The 20,104-nt window shown below is 36.2% G+C and overlaps 2 protein-coding genes across 3 annotated transcripts; one reads left to right on the forward strand and one right to left on the reverse strand.

Annotated features, from left to right (window-relative positions):
- The first annotated feature begins 393 nt into the window (after nucleotides 1–393).
- On the forward strand, nucleotides 394–8,616 carry LOC130555823 (histamine N-methyltransferase-like). The gene is given in 7 exon segments (XM_057336311.1): nucleotides 394–1,394; nucleotides 2,018–2,070; nucleotides 2,171–2,245; nucleotides 2,317–2,465; nucleotides 4,265–4,358; nucleotides 5,285–5,562; nucleotides 8,554–8,616. Coding segments are annotated over 7 exon segments (849 nt in total). The 5' UTR covers nucleotides 394–1,257.
- Nucleotides 8,617–12,286: 3,670 nt separating this feature from the next.
- hnmt (histamine N-methyltransferase) lies at nucleotides 12,287–18,065 on the reverse strand. 2 transcript variants are annotated; one of them, XM_057336245.1, is made up of 7 exons: nucleotides 18,028–18,065; nucleotides 15,349–15,496; nucleotides 15,093–15,145; nucleotides 14,877–14,984; nucleotides 14,641–14,771; nucleotides 13,714–13,807; nucleotides 12,287–13,402 (listed from the first exon to the last, which is right to left on the reverse strand). In XM_057336245.1, exons 2-7 carry the CDS (start codon nucleotides 15,483–15,485, stop codon nucleotides 13,047–13,049), a joined length of 879 nt encoding a protein of 292 aa, XP_057192228.1. In that variant the 5' UTR covers nucleotides 15,486–15,496; nucleotides 18,028–18,065; the 3' UTR covers nucleotides 12,287–13,046. The 2 variants fall into 2 exon arrangements, with proteins under 2 accessions (XP_057192228.1, XP_057192227.1); XM_057336244.1 differs by lacking the exon at nucleotides 18,028–18,065 and adding an exon at nucleotides 16,952–17,050.
- Nucleotides 18,066–20,104: the final 2,039 nt, after the last annotated feature.

Here is a 20,104-nt window from a genome sequence, read left to right on the forward strand (position 1 = left end):
TTCAGGTTTTCTAGTCTTGTGTCAGGATCGTGGCAGTACCCATGTGTTTATTGTGGAGAGAGACATGGCATTGTTTTTTTTGGCATGCCATGTGCTCTGGTCTCGTCTGTGTCCCCGCCTTCTCGTTTCCTCATGATTAATTATTAGGGATGTAACGATTCACCGTGAGCCGGTTGAAAATCGGTTATAATGAGTGACGATTCAAATCGGTTGAGGTGTGAACTGAATCGCAATACATTTTTTGAACAGCAGGGGCTGCTATTTTCACTGCAAATCTAAACGTGGACATGCTGATATTTCTTAAATGCAAAAAAATCCAAGAAAAGCTCAGACAGTATTAGTTTGTTTATATTATTATCTATTATTAATTTGTTATAAAATTGCAGTTTAGTTTTGTTATTTGAAATAAAACATTATTTTATTACACAAAGAAATGTGAAGCATTTAAGAAGGCATGCAAGGGAAGTTGTTCATTTCTAATTTGTTTCAACTCATTTTGTAAAAATAAATCGTGAGTACATCGTGAATAAATCGCATCGTGAGATCAGAATCGTGACTCGCATCCATCCTGAGCTGAGTGAATCGTTACATCCCTATTAATTATGTAATGATTTAACGCCCCGCACCTGATGCTCTCTTGATTTGGTTCCCTATTTAATGCCCCTGTGTTTTCTGCCTTTTGTCTGTTCGTTTAGATCCTAAGCCTTGTCAAGTTGTTGCATATTGTTCCTGCTCCATGAGTCTTGTTCCTGCTTCGTGAGTCATAGTCCAGTCTAGTTCAGTATATGTCAAGTGTTGTTTTAGTCCAGTCTAGTTAGTTAATTGTTCCTGTTCAGTCCGTGTGTTATATTCCCCTGTTGTTGTTGTTTTACCCCCTTGTGGGTTTTTTTGTTTTTTGTTATTAAAGTCTTTGTTTATTTGACCTTGTCTGCACTTGGGTTCTCTGTTCCGCACATCAACATGACACTTACATGCCCATTCCATTCCTCAATTTTGGGCCATATGGTGTGCTTAAGAATATAAAACTAGCTCTTTTTTGGGGCTGGGTTATTTTAATTGAAATAATAGTTTAACAAACTTTACTAAACTGTTGCACAAGAAGACTTGTGATTAACTCCCTGTTAACAGCTTAAATTAATTCAGGTCAGTGTTTGGTTAAGAGGAAACATGGCACATTCTAGGAACATGTATTTGTAGGTTTACTTATTTAATCTCTTTCTAATATCACCGCTCTTTGTGTGATTCAGCCAGCAAAACATGGCAGCTCTGCTCAGATCACTTGTCAAAGATTATTCAAGATACCTCAAATCATTTTAACTCTTTCTGGAACAATAATCAGAGCACCAGTGTATGCTGGACTTCATTCATAATACACTATCAGACATACTGGAAAGGTGATTTATTATTCTTAAGGATTTTTTCTTGTTACCGTAAATATGTGTCAGGATTTGGACAGGAGAAGAACCCAAATGCAGGCAGCAGTGCAAACAACAAATAAACTTTAACAATATAAAACAAAAACCCACGATGGGGAGTTAACAGGAATGCAACTAAAATATAAACAAGAAACAAAAGACTTCCCACAATGGGGCAAAACAAGAAACCAAAACACGGCAAGAAATCCAACAAGGGATGTAAATCCAACAAGGCAGGGTAGCAGGGTAACAGAGACACGAGCTTGAATGCAAGCAGTACAAAACAAATCCGTACAGGACAGAAAACACAAGGGCATTAAATAGGGAGACTAACAAAGGATAATTAACAAGGGACAGGTGTCCGGAATGAAACACTGATGGGAAGCTAAACGAGGAGATGAGAGGGGCGGGGCCAAAGACGAGACCGGAGACATGTTATGTCAGAACCAACAATAACATGTCTCTCTCCACACAAAACATGAGGTTCTGTCATGATCCTGCCACTAGACGAAGAAAGACATGACATGATGAGGCAGAATCATGACAATATCTGCCACATGTCCAAACATAACATCATAAAATACATGAATATCTCTTTTCAGGATTGGTGGAGGGAGGCCCATTTTTAATGTAATTGGAGTAGGGAGTGAAGCAGGTACAGTATACTTTTAGTAATAACAAATACATTTTTAACATTTTGTTTATATAAATATTTTAAATATTAGATTGAACACCTACATTTCTTCATTTTTTAGGTGAGATTGATCTGGAAATGTTTGCACAGCTACACATGAAACATCCACATGTGAAAGTTAATAATGAAGTATTATATATTATATACTAACTCTTTAAATTGATATATTGTAATACACCAATATTCATTCTGTTTCTTTTCTTTCACTGATTTTTTTTTATTTAGTTCGGGTGTCAACAGTGCCAGATCTTGATTGTATTATCTTTACATGGAATGAGATGACAGCTGCTGAACTTGAAAAGCACTGGCAAGAGAAACATATTGGAAAAAAGATGGACTTCATTCACATGATACAGGTTATGAGCTACCAACAGCGGTGATACTATTGAATTTGTGATACATTCATAACAAATCAAATCTTCAGCATACCAGCTTGAGTACAAAGTTATTTTGAAAAAAGAATGACAAAAATGAATTCCTAGTAGTTCCCAGGTTACCGTAATAACAGCAGGATCATAAACTGGTATGGATACCACAAGTTTGTTGAGAAATCTGATGATCCATATTTGATTTGTTCTGAAATACATCTTTATGAGATTTAAATGGTAAGTAGTAAGAGCATGGTGCTAACAACGGGAAGGTCGTGGGTTCGATCCCAGGGGATTGCACATAGCTAGAAACGAACTGTATAGGATAATGCAATGTAAGTCGCTTTGGATAAAAGCGTCTGCCAAATGCATAAATGTAAATGTAAATGAAGCAAGAACTTAACACATCACAAATGTACTACTTTTAATAGTGAGTTATCTTAAATCTTAATCTTAATATTACATGTTTGTTTTGCATCATAAAATAATTTACTTACAGTGGCAAGAAAAAGAAGAAAAAAAGAAAAAGTATGTGAACCTTTTGGAATTTCATTGTTTTCTGAATAAATTTGTCATAAAATGTGATCTGATCTTCTAAGTCAAGGGTATTGACAAACATAATGTGTCTAAAAATAATAACACAAAAAATTCTGATCTTTCATGTCTTTATTGAACACACTCATTCAACATTCAAAATGGCAGTGGAAAAAGTGAACCCTTAGAATTAATAACTGGTTGGCAGCAATAACCTCAACCAGGCGCTTCCTGTAGCTGTGGATCAGACCTGCACATCGTTGAGGAGGAATTTTAGCCCATTCTTCCTGGCAGAACTGCTTTAGCTCTGTCATATTCTTTGGACGTCTCATGTGTATGGCCCTCTTCAAGTCAATCCATAGCATCTCTATTGGGTTGAGGTCTGGGCTCTGACTTGGCCACTCCAAAAGGCGGATTTTGTTTTTCTGAAGCCATTCTGTTGTGGACATGCTCCGGTGTTTTGGGTCATTGTCCTGTTGCATCACCCACCTTTACACAGTTTCAGCTGACGTACAGACATTCTCACATTATCCTGAAGAATTGTTTGATATACTTGGGAATTCATCTTCCCCTCAATGATTCCAAGCTGGCCAGGCCCTGATGCAGCAAAGCAGGTCCAAATCATGATGTTTCCTCCACCATACTTTACAGTTGGGATGATGTTTTCATGATGATATGCCGTGTCCTTTCTATGGCAGATGTAGTGCTGTGTGTTTTTTCCAAATAGTTCAATCTTAGCTTCATCAGTCCACAAAATATTTTGCCAATACCGCTGTGGAGTGTCAATGTGCTCTTTCAAACTTCAGGAGTGCAGCAATGTTCTTTTTAGTAAGCAGTGGCTTCCTTCGTGGTGTCCTGCCGTGGATACCCTGCTTGTTCAGTGTTTTACGTATTGTAGACTCATGAACGGAGATGTTAGCAAGTTCCAATGATGCCTTCAAATCTTTGGCTGTCATTCGGGGTTGTTTCTTTACCTCATTGATGAGTCTTCGTTGTGCTCTTGGTGTCATTTTGACTCAAAAAAATGTTGTGTTATTATTTTAGACACATTTTATTTGTCAATACCCTTGACTTAGATGAAGATCAGATCACATTTTATTACAAATTTATTCAGAAAACCATGAAATTCCAAAAGGTTCACATACTTTTTCTTGCCACTGTATATTTAAATTAGACTTTCAATGTAATCAAAGACGTTTCGCCATCAGTCAATCAATCATGATATGGGTTACTATTTTATATCTGTTCAACAGATGCTGTATTATGTCAAAGATCCAGAGGCCACAGTCTCATTTTTCCGGAGTCTGTTAGATAAAGATGGGAAACTCTTAATCATTTTGGTGTCAGGTAAATGCTCTAACATTCTAAAATGACACAACCTCCTTTGGTTTATATCCATTTAAATAAGATCATCTAATCACAAGTCTGAAAACCCGGTTTGGGTAATAGAGAACTTGGCTAAGAAACACATCCTAAAACGTGCCATGTTGATGGTCCCCTTGAAGTTGGATTGAAACACTCTCATCTGTCATGGTTCTGCCTCACCTAGTCTTGGATTTCCTGGTCCTGTAGCAGAGCCATGACAAAGTCTTTGGTTATGTGTGGAGAGAAACATATTATTGTCCTTTTGACAATAATATGCGTTCTCTCCAGTGTCTCGTCATTGGCCCCGCCCCTCTCGTTTCCTGTATTGTTTCCCTTCCGTGTCTAATGTCTCCCACCTGCCCTCGCTCATTATCCTTCGTTTGTCTTCCCTATAAATGCCCTCATGTTTCATTGTCTTGTGCTCTTGGATTACGTTTGATGTGCGGTGTTCTGGTACTCGTGGTTGGTCTTGGGATTTTTACCGCTGAGTTCCTGTGTATGTTGTCTCTGCCTGAGGCCTGTATTAGTAAGTGTTTACTCTAGTGTTAGTTTTCATAGTTTGTCAAGTGTTGTATTTGGTGGTCTTGTTAGTTTTACGTAGTCAGTTTATGTGCCTGTCTTTTCCTGTTATCGTGTCCTGTTTTCCCCTTCGTGGGTTTTTTGTTTTGTCAATTGTTTATTAAAAGTCTTTTGTTTAACCCCTTCACTGCCGCTGCCTGCATCTGGGTTCTTCCTCCACGCAAATCCTGACACTCATCTATCTTTTATGATATGACAAAGCATGTGATTGCAAATGCATATGGGATTCCCCATTTTGAGTTGAATTCTACCTTGGATCTCTCCGACCTCCTAGTTATTCTGTTTTATCAGAGTTGACCTTAACAAAATCCTGTGTCTACTCTGCATAGGTGACAGTGGATGGGGAAAACTACGTACCATCAAAACCCAACTCTGTCACAGTAGGATCAGCCAGTGTGTAACTACAGGAGATATAAAGACTTTTTTAGATGCCAAAGGCATCCCCTACTGTAACTATGAGCTCCCATCCCAGATGGACATCACAGAGTGCTTTACAGAAGGAGATGAGGTTGGGGAGCTGCTGTTGAATTTCTTAACCGAAGTGATAGGGTTTAGTAAGAATGAAGGAGTGCTGGACTTACTAAGACATTCAGACTCATGGATTAAAGTGAAAAAATGTCTTCTGACTAAATTTCTTATAAGGCCAAGTCATATTCCTTTAACCGACACTTTATTTAAATAGTCAAGACCAATATAGTGTTTTAAGGGGAGATGTTTTAAATCGCTTTCATATTTCCAGTTTGCGTATTTTATAAGCTATTTTTAATCTATGAAAACGTACTTACACTAACAAATAATCAACCATCTACATAACTTAAGTGCATGTTTTTCGGGGCTTGACATTAAGCGTTGTCATGTGGTTGTCCTTCGGACAAGTACATTTGTCATAGCCTACTTGTACGAACATAAAAAAAAAAAACTTCATAAGAAGTGTCAGTATAATTGTTTCGGATTCCGAGTGCTCAAGTTTGCTTCTAAGCATTTTACCTAGTGTCTGAAGTTGGTTATACTCTTGCTATAGAACAAAGGCAAGCAGTAAATATTATTAGTGGCAGGGCTGTACATTAACTTTTACATAGCACTGGTGTTACAGAGGTTTTGTAGCACAGGCCAAACAGTCGTAGCTAGTGTTGCAGTCGAGACACCTAAACCAAGACCAAGACCAGAGGGTGTCGAGACCAAAACATGACCAAGACGTTGAATGGCCGAGACCGAGTCAAGACAAAGACTAGTACTCTCTAAAATTCTAAAAGATCCACTTTAAAAAGTCATAATTACAGAATCATGCGTTCTTATCTATTATTCAGTAGCAAAATACCACGTTTTCAGATCACGTCAGACTTTATAATATAAAGAAACTAATACAAGATCTAATACAAGTACCTTTTTTGCAATCACATCTTGGATATTGTGGACCTTTGTATTCATTTTGTTGACAGATTTCTTGTAGGACATTCTCCCATTCATCTGGCACAACAGTCAAGGCTTAACTTAAGCCAGGACTATGCCTTAGTTAAATTAGGATATTTAAGTCACTTTTATTAAAATACCTTGGATAAAAATACTGCTGGTGTGCATCTTGAGACAAAACAATGGCAACGACATATTTTAAGATATGTCAGGGCTATTTTTTTCCAGTTAAGACAGATCAAACTTTTATTTTAGTCTGGGACTAGTCTTAAGCCTTGTGTGTGAAACCGGGCATTAAAGTTTTACATCCAATCACATTAATAATGTTAACACTTAAATCAGACAATGCACCATCATTTTATTGTAATTCCCCCACAGTTGTGGTCTTGAAAAAAAATCCAGAGACCACTAAATCTGAGACCAAGACAAGACCGAGACCAAAGACCGTTGAGACCGAGACAAGACCATCACAAAATGGTTGAGACCGGACTCGAGACCAAGACCGGTCTCGAGTACTACAACACTAGTCGTAGCACAAGTATAAAACGTCTGTTGTCATCATTAAAAAATGTGCAAGTGCAGTTCATCACGTGAATAGGCAGGTAACTGACAAATGACATTAATGTTACATACAGATGGATAAATTAAGGCCATATATAATCTTTTTGTTTACCTACATTTTAGAAATATTAAATAAGTAACGTCACTGTGTTTTTAATTTTTTACTATACAATAGTGGTATATTTGTCCACATTACTTACTGTAGTATATTACAGTATTTACTATAGTAAACTGCAGTAAAATTCCTAGATACTAGTGTTTTTTAACTTTATTATAGTATACTATGCGTTTACTCTAGTTTATCAATTTACTACAAGGGTACTACAATTTTCCATAGCACATACTATAGTACACTACAGTATTTTTTCGTCTTGAGTGTTCAGTTTAACTGGACTTTTATTTTGACGACTTGTCGGAAATACAGCGCCAGAGTTAATATGTTTTTGACGATAGCTTCACTCAAACAGTACAACGCTGTTAAAATAAACTCTTAGCAACTGTGGAGATGAGATGAAGTTCATGTGTTCATATCCTCATATAGTGCAGACGCAGACAAATCCTAGACCAACACTTGTGTAGTATGTTAAATCGTGCACTTCATTCCCTCAGACACACAGCCAGATGACATAATTAAATAATAGGATTCAGTGTCGGCTAGCGATGCGCTATTGATTAATGTCACACACAAACAAGCACAACGACAAACGAACTTCACACAAGCACGTAGCTCTGTCTAATGCACATATTCTTATTATTCTATGTCGCACAGTGTTATTTTTTTTTAATTCTCTCTTCTCTCGAGCCCTGGTTGTGATAGGTAGCAGGATTGAGTCGGTGTCTGTCATGGCTCTGCTTCATTTAGTCATGTTTTTCTTGGTCCTGTAGCAGAGTCATGACAAAGCTTTTGGTTATGTGTGGAGAGAAACATATTATTGTCCTTTTGACAATAGTATACGTTCTCTCCAGTGTCTTGTCATTGGCCCCGCTCCTCTCGTTTCCTTGTGATCTTTCCCTGAGTGTTTGATTAACCACACCTGCCCCATGTCGTTATCCCTCGTTTGTGTTCCCTATATATACCCTCTTGTTTCTTTGTCCTGGGCTCGTGTATTACGTTTGTATGTGCTTGTATGCCTGTGCCCTGTGATACCACCTTGTTCGTCGTGTTCGTAAGTTTATATTCTGCCTGTTTTCATTGTTCCTGTCTCCCGTCTGTTGATTATCCCTGCCTGGTTTTAGTTTAGTCCTGTCAGTGTTTTGCCCCATCGAGGGAAGTGTTTTGTTTTCATTTATATTAGTCGTGTCCTCGTTATCCCCTCGTGGGTGTTATTTGTTGGTTTAGTTATTTAATAAATATGATCTGTTAACCCCTTCACTGCCTGCCTGCGCTTGGGTTCTTCTGCCGCCATCCCTGACAGTGTCTGGCTCAGTGCAAGTCAAAGCGTTGAATGTTCTAATCACACCGGTGTGATCGTACGTGTCAAAGGGTTAAAATCATGAAAAGTGAATTTATGATATTAAGGACAGGCGGGAACCCTGCAATTGACGGAAATCCATCGTAGACTCGCTGCAATTAACGGAAATCCGTCGTAGCGACGGAGAACTTTAATCCATGCAGACTGCAGTGAAGAAGGTGGTGGATGGCAGGATAATATTCAACAGCAACATGGACGTCTTTGTAGTTCAGCCGTAACTCCATGACACATTAAGTATGACATCCAAAGGTCATTTGTGTTAAGCATTTTATCTCATGGAAATGCAGAATATGTATATTAATATTTTCTGTTCTGTTTTTAACAAAATAAATGTTATGTTGTAACAAGTTTAGTTGTCAAACAAGCCAAACAACATTAATTGACATAAACATACTGTAGTTTTAAAGCTTATAGGAGATAAAACACAAACATACATATTCTTACCTCGTCATTATTTTACACACGTGTAAATGAAAGGATCTGTAGAGAATACAACCAGGTTACAAAAGGAGTCGCGTGACCTTAAAACCTTCCTATGTTGGTGAAACAGATAAAAACATACCTTGGTAACAAAGTGCAAATGTGTAATGACTTATTCACTGAGAAGGTCAAAGATTTTACTATGACATTTTTAAAACGAAACAAGATTAGACACAGTATTGTGAGGTGACTAGTTGCATTATTGTGACCTAAACATACAGGAGTTTAACACTTAACCAGAAATACACTGTAAAAAATTATTAACAATTTTTTGAGTTTGTAAATAAAGCTAGCAATGTCGCGTTTAATTCAATGTGTTACTTGAGGTTCCTTAGTAATTATTTGTGCTCTAATACATAAGTAAATTTAAATGAAAATGCCAAGTAATATTTACTTGGTGTTTTGTCATTCAGTTAAGTGATGTATAAAACTGATGAACGCAAGTAAATTATACTCCACACAGCCATATACACTTCGGACATTACAACTGGCGCGATGAGCCTGAGGAAAGCTTGCGCATTGAAACATTTTTTTCAGCGCCTGAGGGGATTAAATTATGGTAAGTCATTAAATGTTTTCTTTTTAATTCATGTAGTAACGTTTGCAGCATAGTGCAGCGTTAATAAACTTTATTTTCACTGGTTTGTTTGAGTTTGAGTTATTGAGTCTCGGTATTGCTAACATTTCTGGACAACGTTTGCAAACGCGGTTGTTTTTATTATGCACATTGATAATAGAATTAACGTGATGCTAAGTTAAGCTATTAATATGTTGACAGTGTTCAGTTTGCTAAACGTAGTGCCAAGTCTCGTATGTCTAACATTACGTAACTTAGACAAATAACTTAACCATGTAATGCATATTCATAAAGTTAAATCAAGTTTATGCTCCGTATATATAACCAATATATTGATAAACTTGCAGTAGCCTGCTGTATGTGAATGTTAACTTACCCTTAGCTAACTCTGCCTTAGCTAGCTCTGAACTAGCGTTGTTGTTACAGATAGAATGTTGGATCTTGAACTAATTTGTTCTAACATTTAAAAATTGGTATAACGTTAGCCTATGTTCAATGCATTAAGGTCAATAAATTCATTTGAATTATTAATGACAAATAATCTAATTGTGGCATTAACATCCATGTTCATCTGTTCCACATGTATTGGACTCACCATTCTCACCAATAAAACATTTTTAACTGATGCCAGAGGAAATGTGAAGGTGGTTTAATGGATCTGAATTGATTTATGTGATTACCTTTTTTTATTTGTTTCTCTGTTTTTTAAATAAGATGTTAAATATTTGAATTCAAACATTGAATAAAAGTATTTTTGTGAAATACCTGTCAGCGTTTTTGGTCTTCAGATACATTTTACTTAACACATACTGTATACCTCATATATGATTTCAAGTAATATTTACAAAAAACAAACAAGTAAAGACTACTGAGGAAAAGATAACTAGGACTCTTGTTAAAAATATTAAGTATATTTAGAAGCATTACTTAAATAAAATTTACAAACAAAGGATGAGTAAAATTTACTTGACCCCGTACTTGGGAATTTCTAGTAAAAACTTCTTATACATGGGTTTAGCATTTACTTGGACAGTTCTGATCAATTTACTAACATTTCCTGAGTGAAAAACGTTTCCTAGCTTTTTCAAGTAAACTTCACTCCAATTTTTTTTCAGTGTAAAGTAATCTTTAACGTTTAACATAAAGGCACTACAATCAAAAATTTTGAATTCATTATATCGAATAAATCTTAGTTTAATTTCAATTTAAAATACTTGTACAACTAAACAAACTTATAAATTACATACCAAAAGTCCTTCCTAAGTAAATATCATAGAACACTTTTTGACCTCTACGTAAAAAAACGCCTATATATGAAACATTTCTCACTAGCACATCAAATTTATGTCCATGTGGTAACAGGGACCAGGGAGGCCAGAGGCGGCCATCTTGGCGGTGGTAAGTGGCACAGGGAAGGTTTTGACTAGACTGGGCACGCACACTTAAATACCGCATGGTTTTTGTCACGCTGACAACATTTAATTACTATTTTGGGGGATGGGGTATTTGGGGTTGGGGTGCATTTGGGGTTGGCTGTGCATGCATACGTGTCTTTTGCATTCGCGTTGCATGCATTCGCATTTATAATACGTCCGTCTAAGCGGCAAACGCGTCCGTTACGGCCCCATACGTTAGCAGCCCACCGGGAAAATGCCCGGTACGCCAGATGGCCAATCCGCCCCTGTTTCCACCGGGTCTGTCCATTCGCATTTGTGGACGCATTACCACCTCGGGGTGTGCATTAACGTTCTAATAACGGCCCGTAGTCAATTATTCCTTACATACATTGGTTGATATTTATATTTTTATATATTTTTTATGTTTGATGTAGTTTTGTAAATGTTTTGTAAAATTCTAATATAAAATAACACAAAATAAAAACAATTAAAAATCTTAATAAAAAGTGAATATGAAAAATATGACTGTCAACACTTAATAGTGGGAGACGCCATGTTGAGATCACATGAATCACAGAAATTCTAAGGCATTTAAAAATAACACTGGGAATTGTTTTAATAGAAACTGTAAACTACAGTATAATGGAAACTGTACTGTATTGAATTTTAGTGGTTTTCAGACAGATAGGAACCATCAGACAAATCCTATTGGAATAACCCACTACATGAAAGAATGTTGTAATGTTTTTAATGGTAAACAATCAAGGCTTTACTGTATACTGTAATAGTATTTGTATCGGAAACCATTAGGCCTAGAATTTGTTTTTATTTTAAGCAGAAGTGTTTTGTAGCTTGACAGATAAGAAATGTGGTTATATTAAAGAGGCCCAATGCCTTATCCAGTGTTCAAGGTGGTTTAACAGAACATAAACTACAAATAAAGGCAACATATCAATGGAGACAGATTCAAGTGCAATCTGATGTTTGAGTGATGAAGTGAGTTCAATGATGTCCTAAAATGGACACAAAGATAGATCACGGCAGAACGGATGATCAGAACATTCCTGCTCATCCTTCCATTCACTCATCATTTCTATAATGGTCCCCTTTTGGGTTAACTGAGCATAGCTACTCTTGTCTCGCCTCATCCATCCACCGCACACATTAGACACTGAACTGAGTTTATTCTGCAAGTTCACAGCCCTGGAGCAGTGGGAAATAGGGCATTTTTGTGAAACTTACCCATTGTTAAAGCAATTTCACACATGTAGTGGGAGTAACTTTGAATGAAGGTAGACAGAGCAAACTACACCCTGCCGAACAGCTCTAAAGATGCTGCAGGGTAAACATGCAGTTACCCTACTTGTACTAATGTTGTCTTTAGTTACAACACAAGGACCAAGTGCCAAAGATCTCAATGCATTCACTGTTTAATGATATTAATGAAAGACATTTGGTATATAGCTTTTGTTTAGTTGTACACAAGTTTATTTGTTATGATGGACGGACACAAAAATTTTTACTGTATATTTGTTATATCAAAAGACTATTACGGGCAACAACAAATGAAAATTTGAAATTAATGTGTCCAACACATTAGAAACATTGACTTGATATAATGAATTCAAACAGTTTGATTTTGAGTTTTAAATGCAGATTACTTCAACCTTTGTCCTCCCTGGTTAAGTATTAAACTCCTGTCAAACTCACAAGAGGTGTAAGGTCACAATAACACATAGTCATCTAACCATACATCTTGTTTCATCATAAAGAATGTCATAGTAAAATCATACACTCTCAGTTAATAAGTCATTACACCTTTAAACTTTGTCACTGAGGTACGTCTAAGTTTTATTGAAATAGTTGCACATACAGGAGGTTTTATGGTCACGTGACGCCTTTTGTAATTCTATTATTATTAAATTTTGCATTCTATTGAGCATTTAATTTAAACAGTTAATACATAACGTGTAAATAATGATGCTTAGGGTATGTATTTAATGTTTAGTACAGTATACCCTTTGAAACAATACAATATGTTTATTTTAATTTGGATTGTTAATACAACTACTGTACAGTATGTTACAATATAACATATTTATTTAGTTAAAAACAGAACAGAAAATTTGAATGTACACTTTCTGCACTGCTATAAGACTGAATGCTAAACACAAGACATACAAGACATAAGGAGTTATGGCTCAACCACTAAGACTCCTAGATTGTTGTTGAATATGATCCTGCCGTCCATCTCTTTACTGCAGTCTGGATGTCTAAGTAAATCCAGCACTCCTTTCTTGAGGTCTTCAGGAGCATTCTTACTAAACCCTATCACCTCAGTTAAGAAATCCAACAGCAGTTCTCCAACCTCATCTCCTTCTGTAAAGCACTCTGTGATGTCCATCTGGGACGGGAGCTCATAGTTACGATAGGGGATGCCCTTGGCGTCTAAGAAGGTCTTTATATCTCCTGTAGTGACACACTGGCTTATCTCATTGTGACAGAGTTGGGTTCTGAAGGTACGCCATAATTTTCCCCATCCACTCTCATCTATGCAAACACAGGATTTTGTTAAGGTCAACTTTCATAACTAGGAGACCGGAGAGATTAACAAGGTGAAATGCAACTTAAATTGTGGATCCCATTTGCATTTGCACATGCAATCACATTCTTTATCATATCATAAAACATAGATGAGATTGTTTCAATCCTTCAAAGTGCCCTTCAACACCTTTTGGATGTGCTCCTTACCTTAGTCACAGTGCTTTATGACCCAAATCGGGTTTGTCAGACTAGTGATTAGATGATCTGATCTAAATGGATATATATAAATCGTGTAACTTTGAAGTTAGAGTATTTACCTGACACCAAAATGATTAAGAGTTTTCCATCTTTATCTAAGAGGCTCCGGAAAAATGAGACCGTGGCCTCTGGATCTTTGACATAGTACAGCATCTGTTAAACACATATAAAATATGAATAAATTACATGATTGACTGGGGGTCAAAAGTACTGTAGATTGCGCTGGGATTCAAAATCTAATTTAAATCTAAATAAAATGTTAGGATGCAAAATGAACGTGTAATATTAACATTCTGCTGTCATGGCTCTGCTTCCTTAGTCATGTTTTTCTTGGTCCTGTAGCAGAGCCATGACAAAGTCTTTGGTTATGTGTGGAGAGAAACTTATTATTGTCCGTTTGACAATAATATACGTTCTCTCCAGTGTCTCGTCATTGGCCCCATTCCTCTCATTTCCTTGTCATCTTCACCTGAGTGTTTAATTACCCACACCTGCCCCGTGTCATTATCCCTTGTTTGTCTTACCTATATATACCCTCATGTTTCTTTGTCCTGTGTTCGGTCATTGTGTTTGGAGTGTTTGTGCGTGGTGTCCTTGCTATGTACTCCAGGTTTGCTGTGGTCCTGTGTGCTGTGTATATACCAGTCCTAGTAAGTGTTTAGTCTAGTCCAGTCATTTAGTGTCTAGTGTTATGTTAGTTTAGTCCAGTCCAGTTTATTGTTCCTGTCTATGTTCGTGTATTATTTATCTGTTAGTGTTTAATCCCCTTGTGGATCTCTGTTTTGTGTTTTGTTTATTTAATAAAAGTTTTTTGTTAACCCCTTGATCTCCGCCTGCCTGCAATTGGGTTTTCTTCACACCACAACCGTGACATCTGCACTAACTCACTATTAAAAATGTTACATTTGTGACATGTTAAGTTTGTGTTTCAATTAAAGCTCATAAAAAAAATCAATAGTATCATCTTGCTGTTGGTTGCTCATAACCTGTATCATGTGAACGAAGTCCATCTTTTTTCCAAGGTGTTTCTCTTGCCAGTGCTTTTCAAATTCAGCAGCTGTCATCACATTCCATGTAAAGTTAATATAATCAAGATTTGCCGCTGTTGACACCCGAACTAAATGAAAAGAAACAAGAGAAACAGAATGAATATCTATTTATTACGATATCCATTTAAAGAGTTAAGATCAGTTTAATTGAACTTTGGTCAAATGATTAGTACCTTTATACTTGTGTAGCATATCTGAGCTCGGTTCCACCACTTCATTGTCAACTTTCATATGTGGATGTTTCATGTGTAGCTGCGCCAACATTTCCAGATCAATCTCACCTGAATATTAAATGAAATTTCAAAATGTGTAGACTTTGTAAGGTATTACATCTAATAGGTAAATATTAAGATTTAATAAACAAAATGTTAAGTATTAATTTATTGTACCTCCTCCACTCCCTACTCCCATTACATTGAAAGTGGGCCTCCCTCCACCAATCCTGAAGAAAGATATTAATGTATATGTAACCGGGTCACAAAGTTAATGCTAGAAACCTCTAAAACTAATTGATCCCTAGGAGGGGTATGGGTTACATAATATTATATATAATATTTAATATATAATATTTCTTTCTGGACACGTGACACATTTTACAGTCTTGACATGCCCCAAGAATAAAATTCCTTAAAAATAATGAATCACCTTGCCAGTATGTCTGGTAGAGTATTATGAATGAAGTCCAGCATACATTGGTGCTCTGATGAACGTTTCAAAAAGAGTTCAAATGATTTGAGGTATCTTGAATAATCTTCCACAAGTGATCTGAGTGGAGCTGCCATGGTTTTGCTGGCTGAAACATACAAAGAGTTCTAGGTAAACCCACAATATACATGTTCCTAGATTGTGCCATGTTTCCTGTTAGCCAATCACTGATGTGAAGTAATTTAAGGAGTTAAAAGGGGAGTTAATTCAATAACCCATTTGACTTATGCAACATTTTAGGTATGTTTGTTGAACTATTATTTTAATTAAAATAACCCAGCCCATGAATAGAGGGTATGTACGTGTCGTCACTTTACCACGTGAGCACACCGAAGTGCTCCCCCCTGGGTGGCAAAACACTCAGCAAAATGTCTGTTTACAATATCAGATAACACAATTCCGTGCAACATTTCGAGTCCAGCTTCTTGTAATTTCAGCAAATAATTGCTTGTTAGTCCGTTTCTTTGTTTCTCCTGTTCTCCTCAGCCATTTTGCTAGGTGTTTTGCCACCCAGGGGAGCGTATCCCAGGGCGTGTCCCGACATGTTCACGTGGGAAAGTGACGTCAATGCATACCCTCTATAGGAGCTAATTTTATATTTTAAATTCCCGTGAACTGAGAGTTGCGATCGTTTTTACTTCAGAGTGAAATGGAATTTCTAATGTGAAAAATTGTGGGCGTGGCTTCCGTCTTTCTCTGCAATTTGATTGGATGTATAAAACAGCCATTGCATTTTGAAAGGGAACAGACCACTGATCTATATAAATGACTGGATTGCGCCTAGAACACTAAACCAACAGCAGGAGGTAAAGCAACCGGAAGTGATCGCGCCGCCATCTTGGTATGCCCAACTGACAGAGAGCGCCATTGACTTACAGTCAAAATGACAATCAAAAATAACCAGTTTTTCAACTTATTAGGGGCGCGATACGTTTTTAGTTCACATGTGTGTTTAAATTAATTGTAACTTCTGATGTTTTTTCCAAAGTTTATTTTTATTTTAGGCAGAATAGCGATGTATAGAAATCAATGTATCTAGGTGTATTGCACACTGTTGTAATGGCACATGTGTAAATGTTTAGAAATAAAGCTTCATGACTTAAAGAACATATACAGCCTGTATTTATCTGTATTTAGATTTCTGAATAAGCGCATTTGTCATATATTGAGGTGTTAGTCTGCTGATCTGATATGTACGCTTGTCATGATTCTGCCGCATCATGTCATGTTTCTCATGGTCTAGTGGCAGGATCATGACAGAACCCCATGTTTCATGTGGAGAGGGGTAATTTTGGCCCTTATGGCCTTCCATACACCCTCTCCGGTCTCGACTCTGTTCCCGCCCTCTTGTCTCCTCGTTATCGCTCGTTTATTGTTTCATGCCCTTCACCTGTTCCCTCTTGATTTGTTCCCCTACTTAATGCCCTTGTGTCGGATCATCTGTGTTGTTACACTGGTCTTGTGCCTTGTCCTGTATCACCATGTATGTCTAGTTTAGTCATGTCTAGTGTGGTAATTGTCTTGTCTAGTTTAGTTAGCTTACTGTAGTTAGTTTATGTTCCTGTGTTCCCTTCCGCTGTCTGCACTTGGGTCCTCTGTCCTTGTATCCCTGTGTTCCCTCCCCGACCGTGACAACGCTACTGTAATGAAAATGAACGTAACTCACTCTATATCTAATAAGACCGGAAAATCCCAGACTTTAAATAATTAACCATTTACATGCTTAAGACATTTCCATTGTAAGAACGTACTGTGAGACTTTAGATGTAAAAACGGGGACTGGTAAGTTACTGTTTTATCATTAATATGTGATAACTCCCTATTCATTTAATAGAACGTTTGGGCATTCCAACATGGCAGCCCGGTAGTTTCAGTGTGATGACGTCACGAGCAATCCAGTCATTTATATAGAACAGTGCAGCAGACTGACAGTTGAAGGGGAGGAGTTAACGGATGCTCCGCCCAAGCCAAGTCTAACATATGCCATTTAAGATGTATAGTCATTACAGGAAGGAAGTGCATTTTCAGATTTTAACTAAAGATTATGAGGGCACACGAATTTAAAAAAAGAGAATGACCCACATTGATAAACTATTTACAATAAACGCTACAATATTTCATGAAAAAATAGGCATTGAAATTTTTATTTGCACTGGGACTTTAAACACACTATACAGCCCTCCACGTTTCTCATCATTTTGCCTAATAACATCACTTTGACGTTTAATAAAGCATCGCAAGGGTATGAACGAAAGAATCTCATTTAATTTCTCAACAGCATTTGTCAAGATCCACTCAACGCTGTTATATATATTTAAAATAAGACACAAAAGAAAATAGTCATATAAGCAGGTGCTTAATTTATTACGAATACGTACATATCTACTTTAGTTACAACAGGTGACGTCACATTAATAAAAAGCATGATTTTTCGTCATAATTCACCAACCGGTTCATTGAGAGCGTTGCATTTATTGTTATTCATTGTTATTTGACACAATTGTCTAATAATTGTAATGTATGCTTAGCACCAGGTGGTTGACACTAGGTATACACTGTCTCGTGTACACATTACCGGTCTGTCAATATTATGAAACAAGCAGAAGCGCAACAGCTTACCTTCACTCTCATCCGTGATAGAAATGAATGTGTGACGCTGAGCACAGCGCAACCAAAGAGCTCTCTGGTCCCGCCCACCCATACAAACCCGCCCTCTCTCTTAAAGCAACAAGATATAACATTAGACACTTTTAAATGATTAAATCACACATAAAATCTTAATGACTAATTTTTAACCGAATTATTAACGAATCAATTTTTTTTGTACATGTATATTGTGGAGTGCAAGCGTTTACTTAAAACTAAATGAAACTTTTATGTAAAACTTATAAAACTCACAAATTTAGTCAACTATTAGTCGTTAAAATGCTAATCTGTAAACTATGTAAAGTGATTAAAGAGATTAAAATCTACCGAGAGTTGGTAGTGATGCTAAACTGCATGCTTGAATTTGTTCACACACAATTCATTATTAATAATTGTAATTCAAAGTACTCTCAATTCTTCTCTATTTTTCATATCTTCTGCAAACATAAAGAAGAATTTAAGCAGCATATTAGTCACCATGCCACAAGTTATAAATGACTACAAATATTATTAAAATTATTAATTATTATTATTATTATTATTATTAAAAACAGATATTCAATTTCACTTTTGAAATAAATAATTCACAGACACAAGCTGTAGATGTTAACATAACAATTCACAAAATTCCATGAGACATCGCATTAATGCCCTCTTGTGTTCCTCAATGTAATTTCACATTACCATAACGTGTATGAAAGTTGAACCCAATTTAAACTGCATTTTAAAGTCACAAAACATTCATTGTATGTTTAACCATGTTGTTAAACTAGAACCATTAAAGAGTTAATGAAAAGACAAGGCTATAAGACACATCTCATGGACTGGTGCACTGATGACCTTGTCAAGACACTCAAAAGGCAATTTAACAAACTTAACAATGAATAATATGATCATGATAATTAGCCTACTAAATAATTATTTAATAATAATTAACGTAACATTGATTTAATATCAATTGCTTGTTCATTACATTTACTGTAATACTGATAATAAACTACTGCCTAAAAATGGACCCAGATTTATTCAACATTGTCTCTTAAAAAACATATCAATAATTAAACTGCATTCAAAGTTACTACCTTAAAGTCAAAACATACACCGTTTATATCTTTTGTGTAAGTCACAAAGTTTTATGTTTGGTTATGTCTCTCAACTGATGAATTTAAAGTTTATATGAGCAGCAATAGAAAAATGTCACACTAGTTTGGTGAGAACAACCAGAAATTTCAATGATCTTTCTTTAGTCTGTCTTTTACAATTACCCTAATACATATATGACACATGAAGCAATCTTCTGAATTCTTACCTCAGTCAGTTTGATCATGTCAAACTTTGTTAAACACATTTGCCTAGGTGAATGAAAAATTATGATTAAAACGAAAGTGTCTTTTTTTGCCAGCCCGCAAAGATTCATGGGAAATTCATTCATCTGCACTATTATTAGGGCTTAATGGATAAATTAAACCTGACAGAATCACACCATCCAGACACGTGTCCCCTAGGTGGCACTGACAAATCTATTTAAATTCATCTCATCCTTGAACAGAAATGACAGGCTTTACTAATAAAAACTGATTAAACAAAAGATTTAAATGATTAAACATCCTGGAGTGTAATGGGCTGCACTTTCAACACATTCAGTGTTTCACACAAAGTGCATTTGGCAGAGACAATGGGCAATACATTTAATATAATTATATTCTATAATACTATAACAGGACTGTTTCTGTCTTGTAATTTCCAGCTTTTGACTTATTATCAGTGAAGTGTATTTTAAGTTATGGCTAACAGACAGTTTTTTCATTTAAAAATTAGATAATGACCAATAATAAACTTTAAAAGCTATTATTGGGAATATACTGGATCAAAGCTAAGTTATTTATTCATTTATTTATGGCATGCTGTCAATATTTAGAAATATCTGAAACCTGACTCACAGTTTGTAAAACTATTAATTAAAAAGAATACTGATAGTTATGCCTTTACAATCACTATTTGACACACATAAAACATTGACTTCCACTGTATGCATGTAATGCATTTCAGT

This window comes from Triplophysa rosa, linkage group LG6 (genome assembly GCF_024868665.1).
Source record: "Triplophysa rosa linkage group LG6, Trosa_1v2, whole genome shotgun sequence".
NCBI classification, from domain to species: Eukaryota; Metazoa; Chordata; class Actinopteri; order Cypriniformes; family Nemacheilidae; genus Triplophysa; species Triplophysa rosa.

What these genes read in the sequence shown, in the direction of transcription:
- hnmt (XM_057336245.1), bottom strand. Translation starts at nt 15,485, where the DNA reads ATGGCAGCTCCACTCAGATCACTTGTGGAAGATTATTCAAGATACCTC. An exon ending in CTACCAGACATACTGGCAAG is followed by an intron (nt 15,146 to 15,348) that starts GTGATTCATTAT and finishes ATCTTTCTTCAG; the next exon opens with GATTGGTGGAGGGAGGCCCA. An exon ending in GGGAGTAGGGAGTGGAGGAG is followed by an intron (nt 14,985 to 15,092) that starts GTACAATAAATT and finishes TTTAATATTCAG; the next exon opens with GTGAGATTGATCTGGAAATG.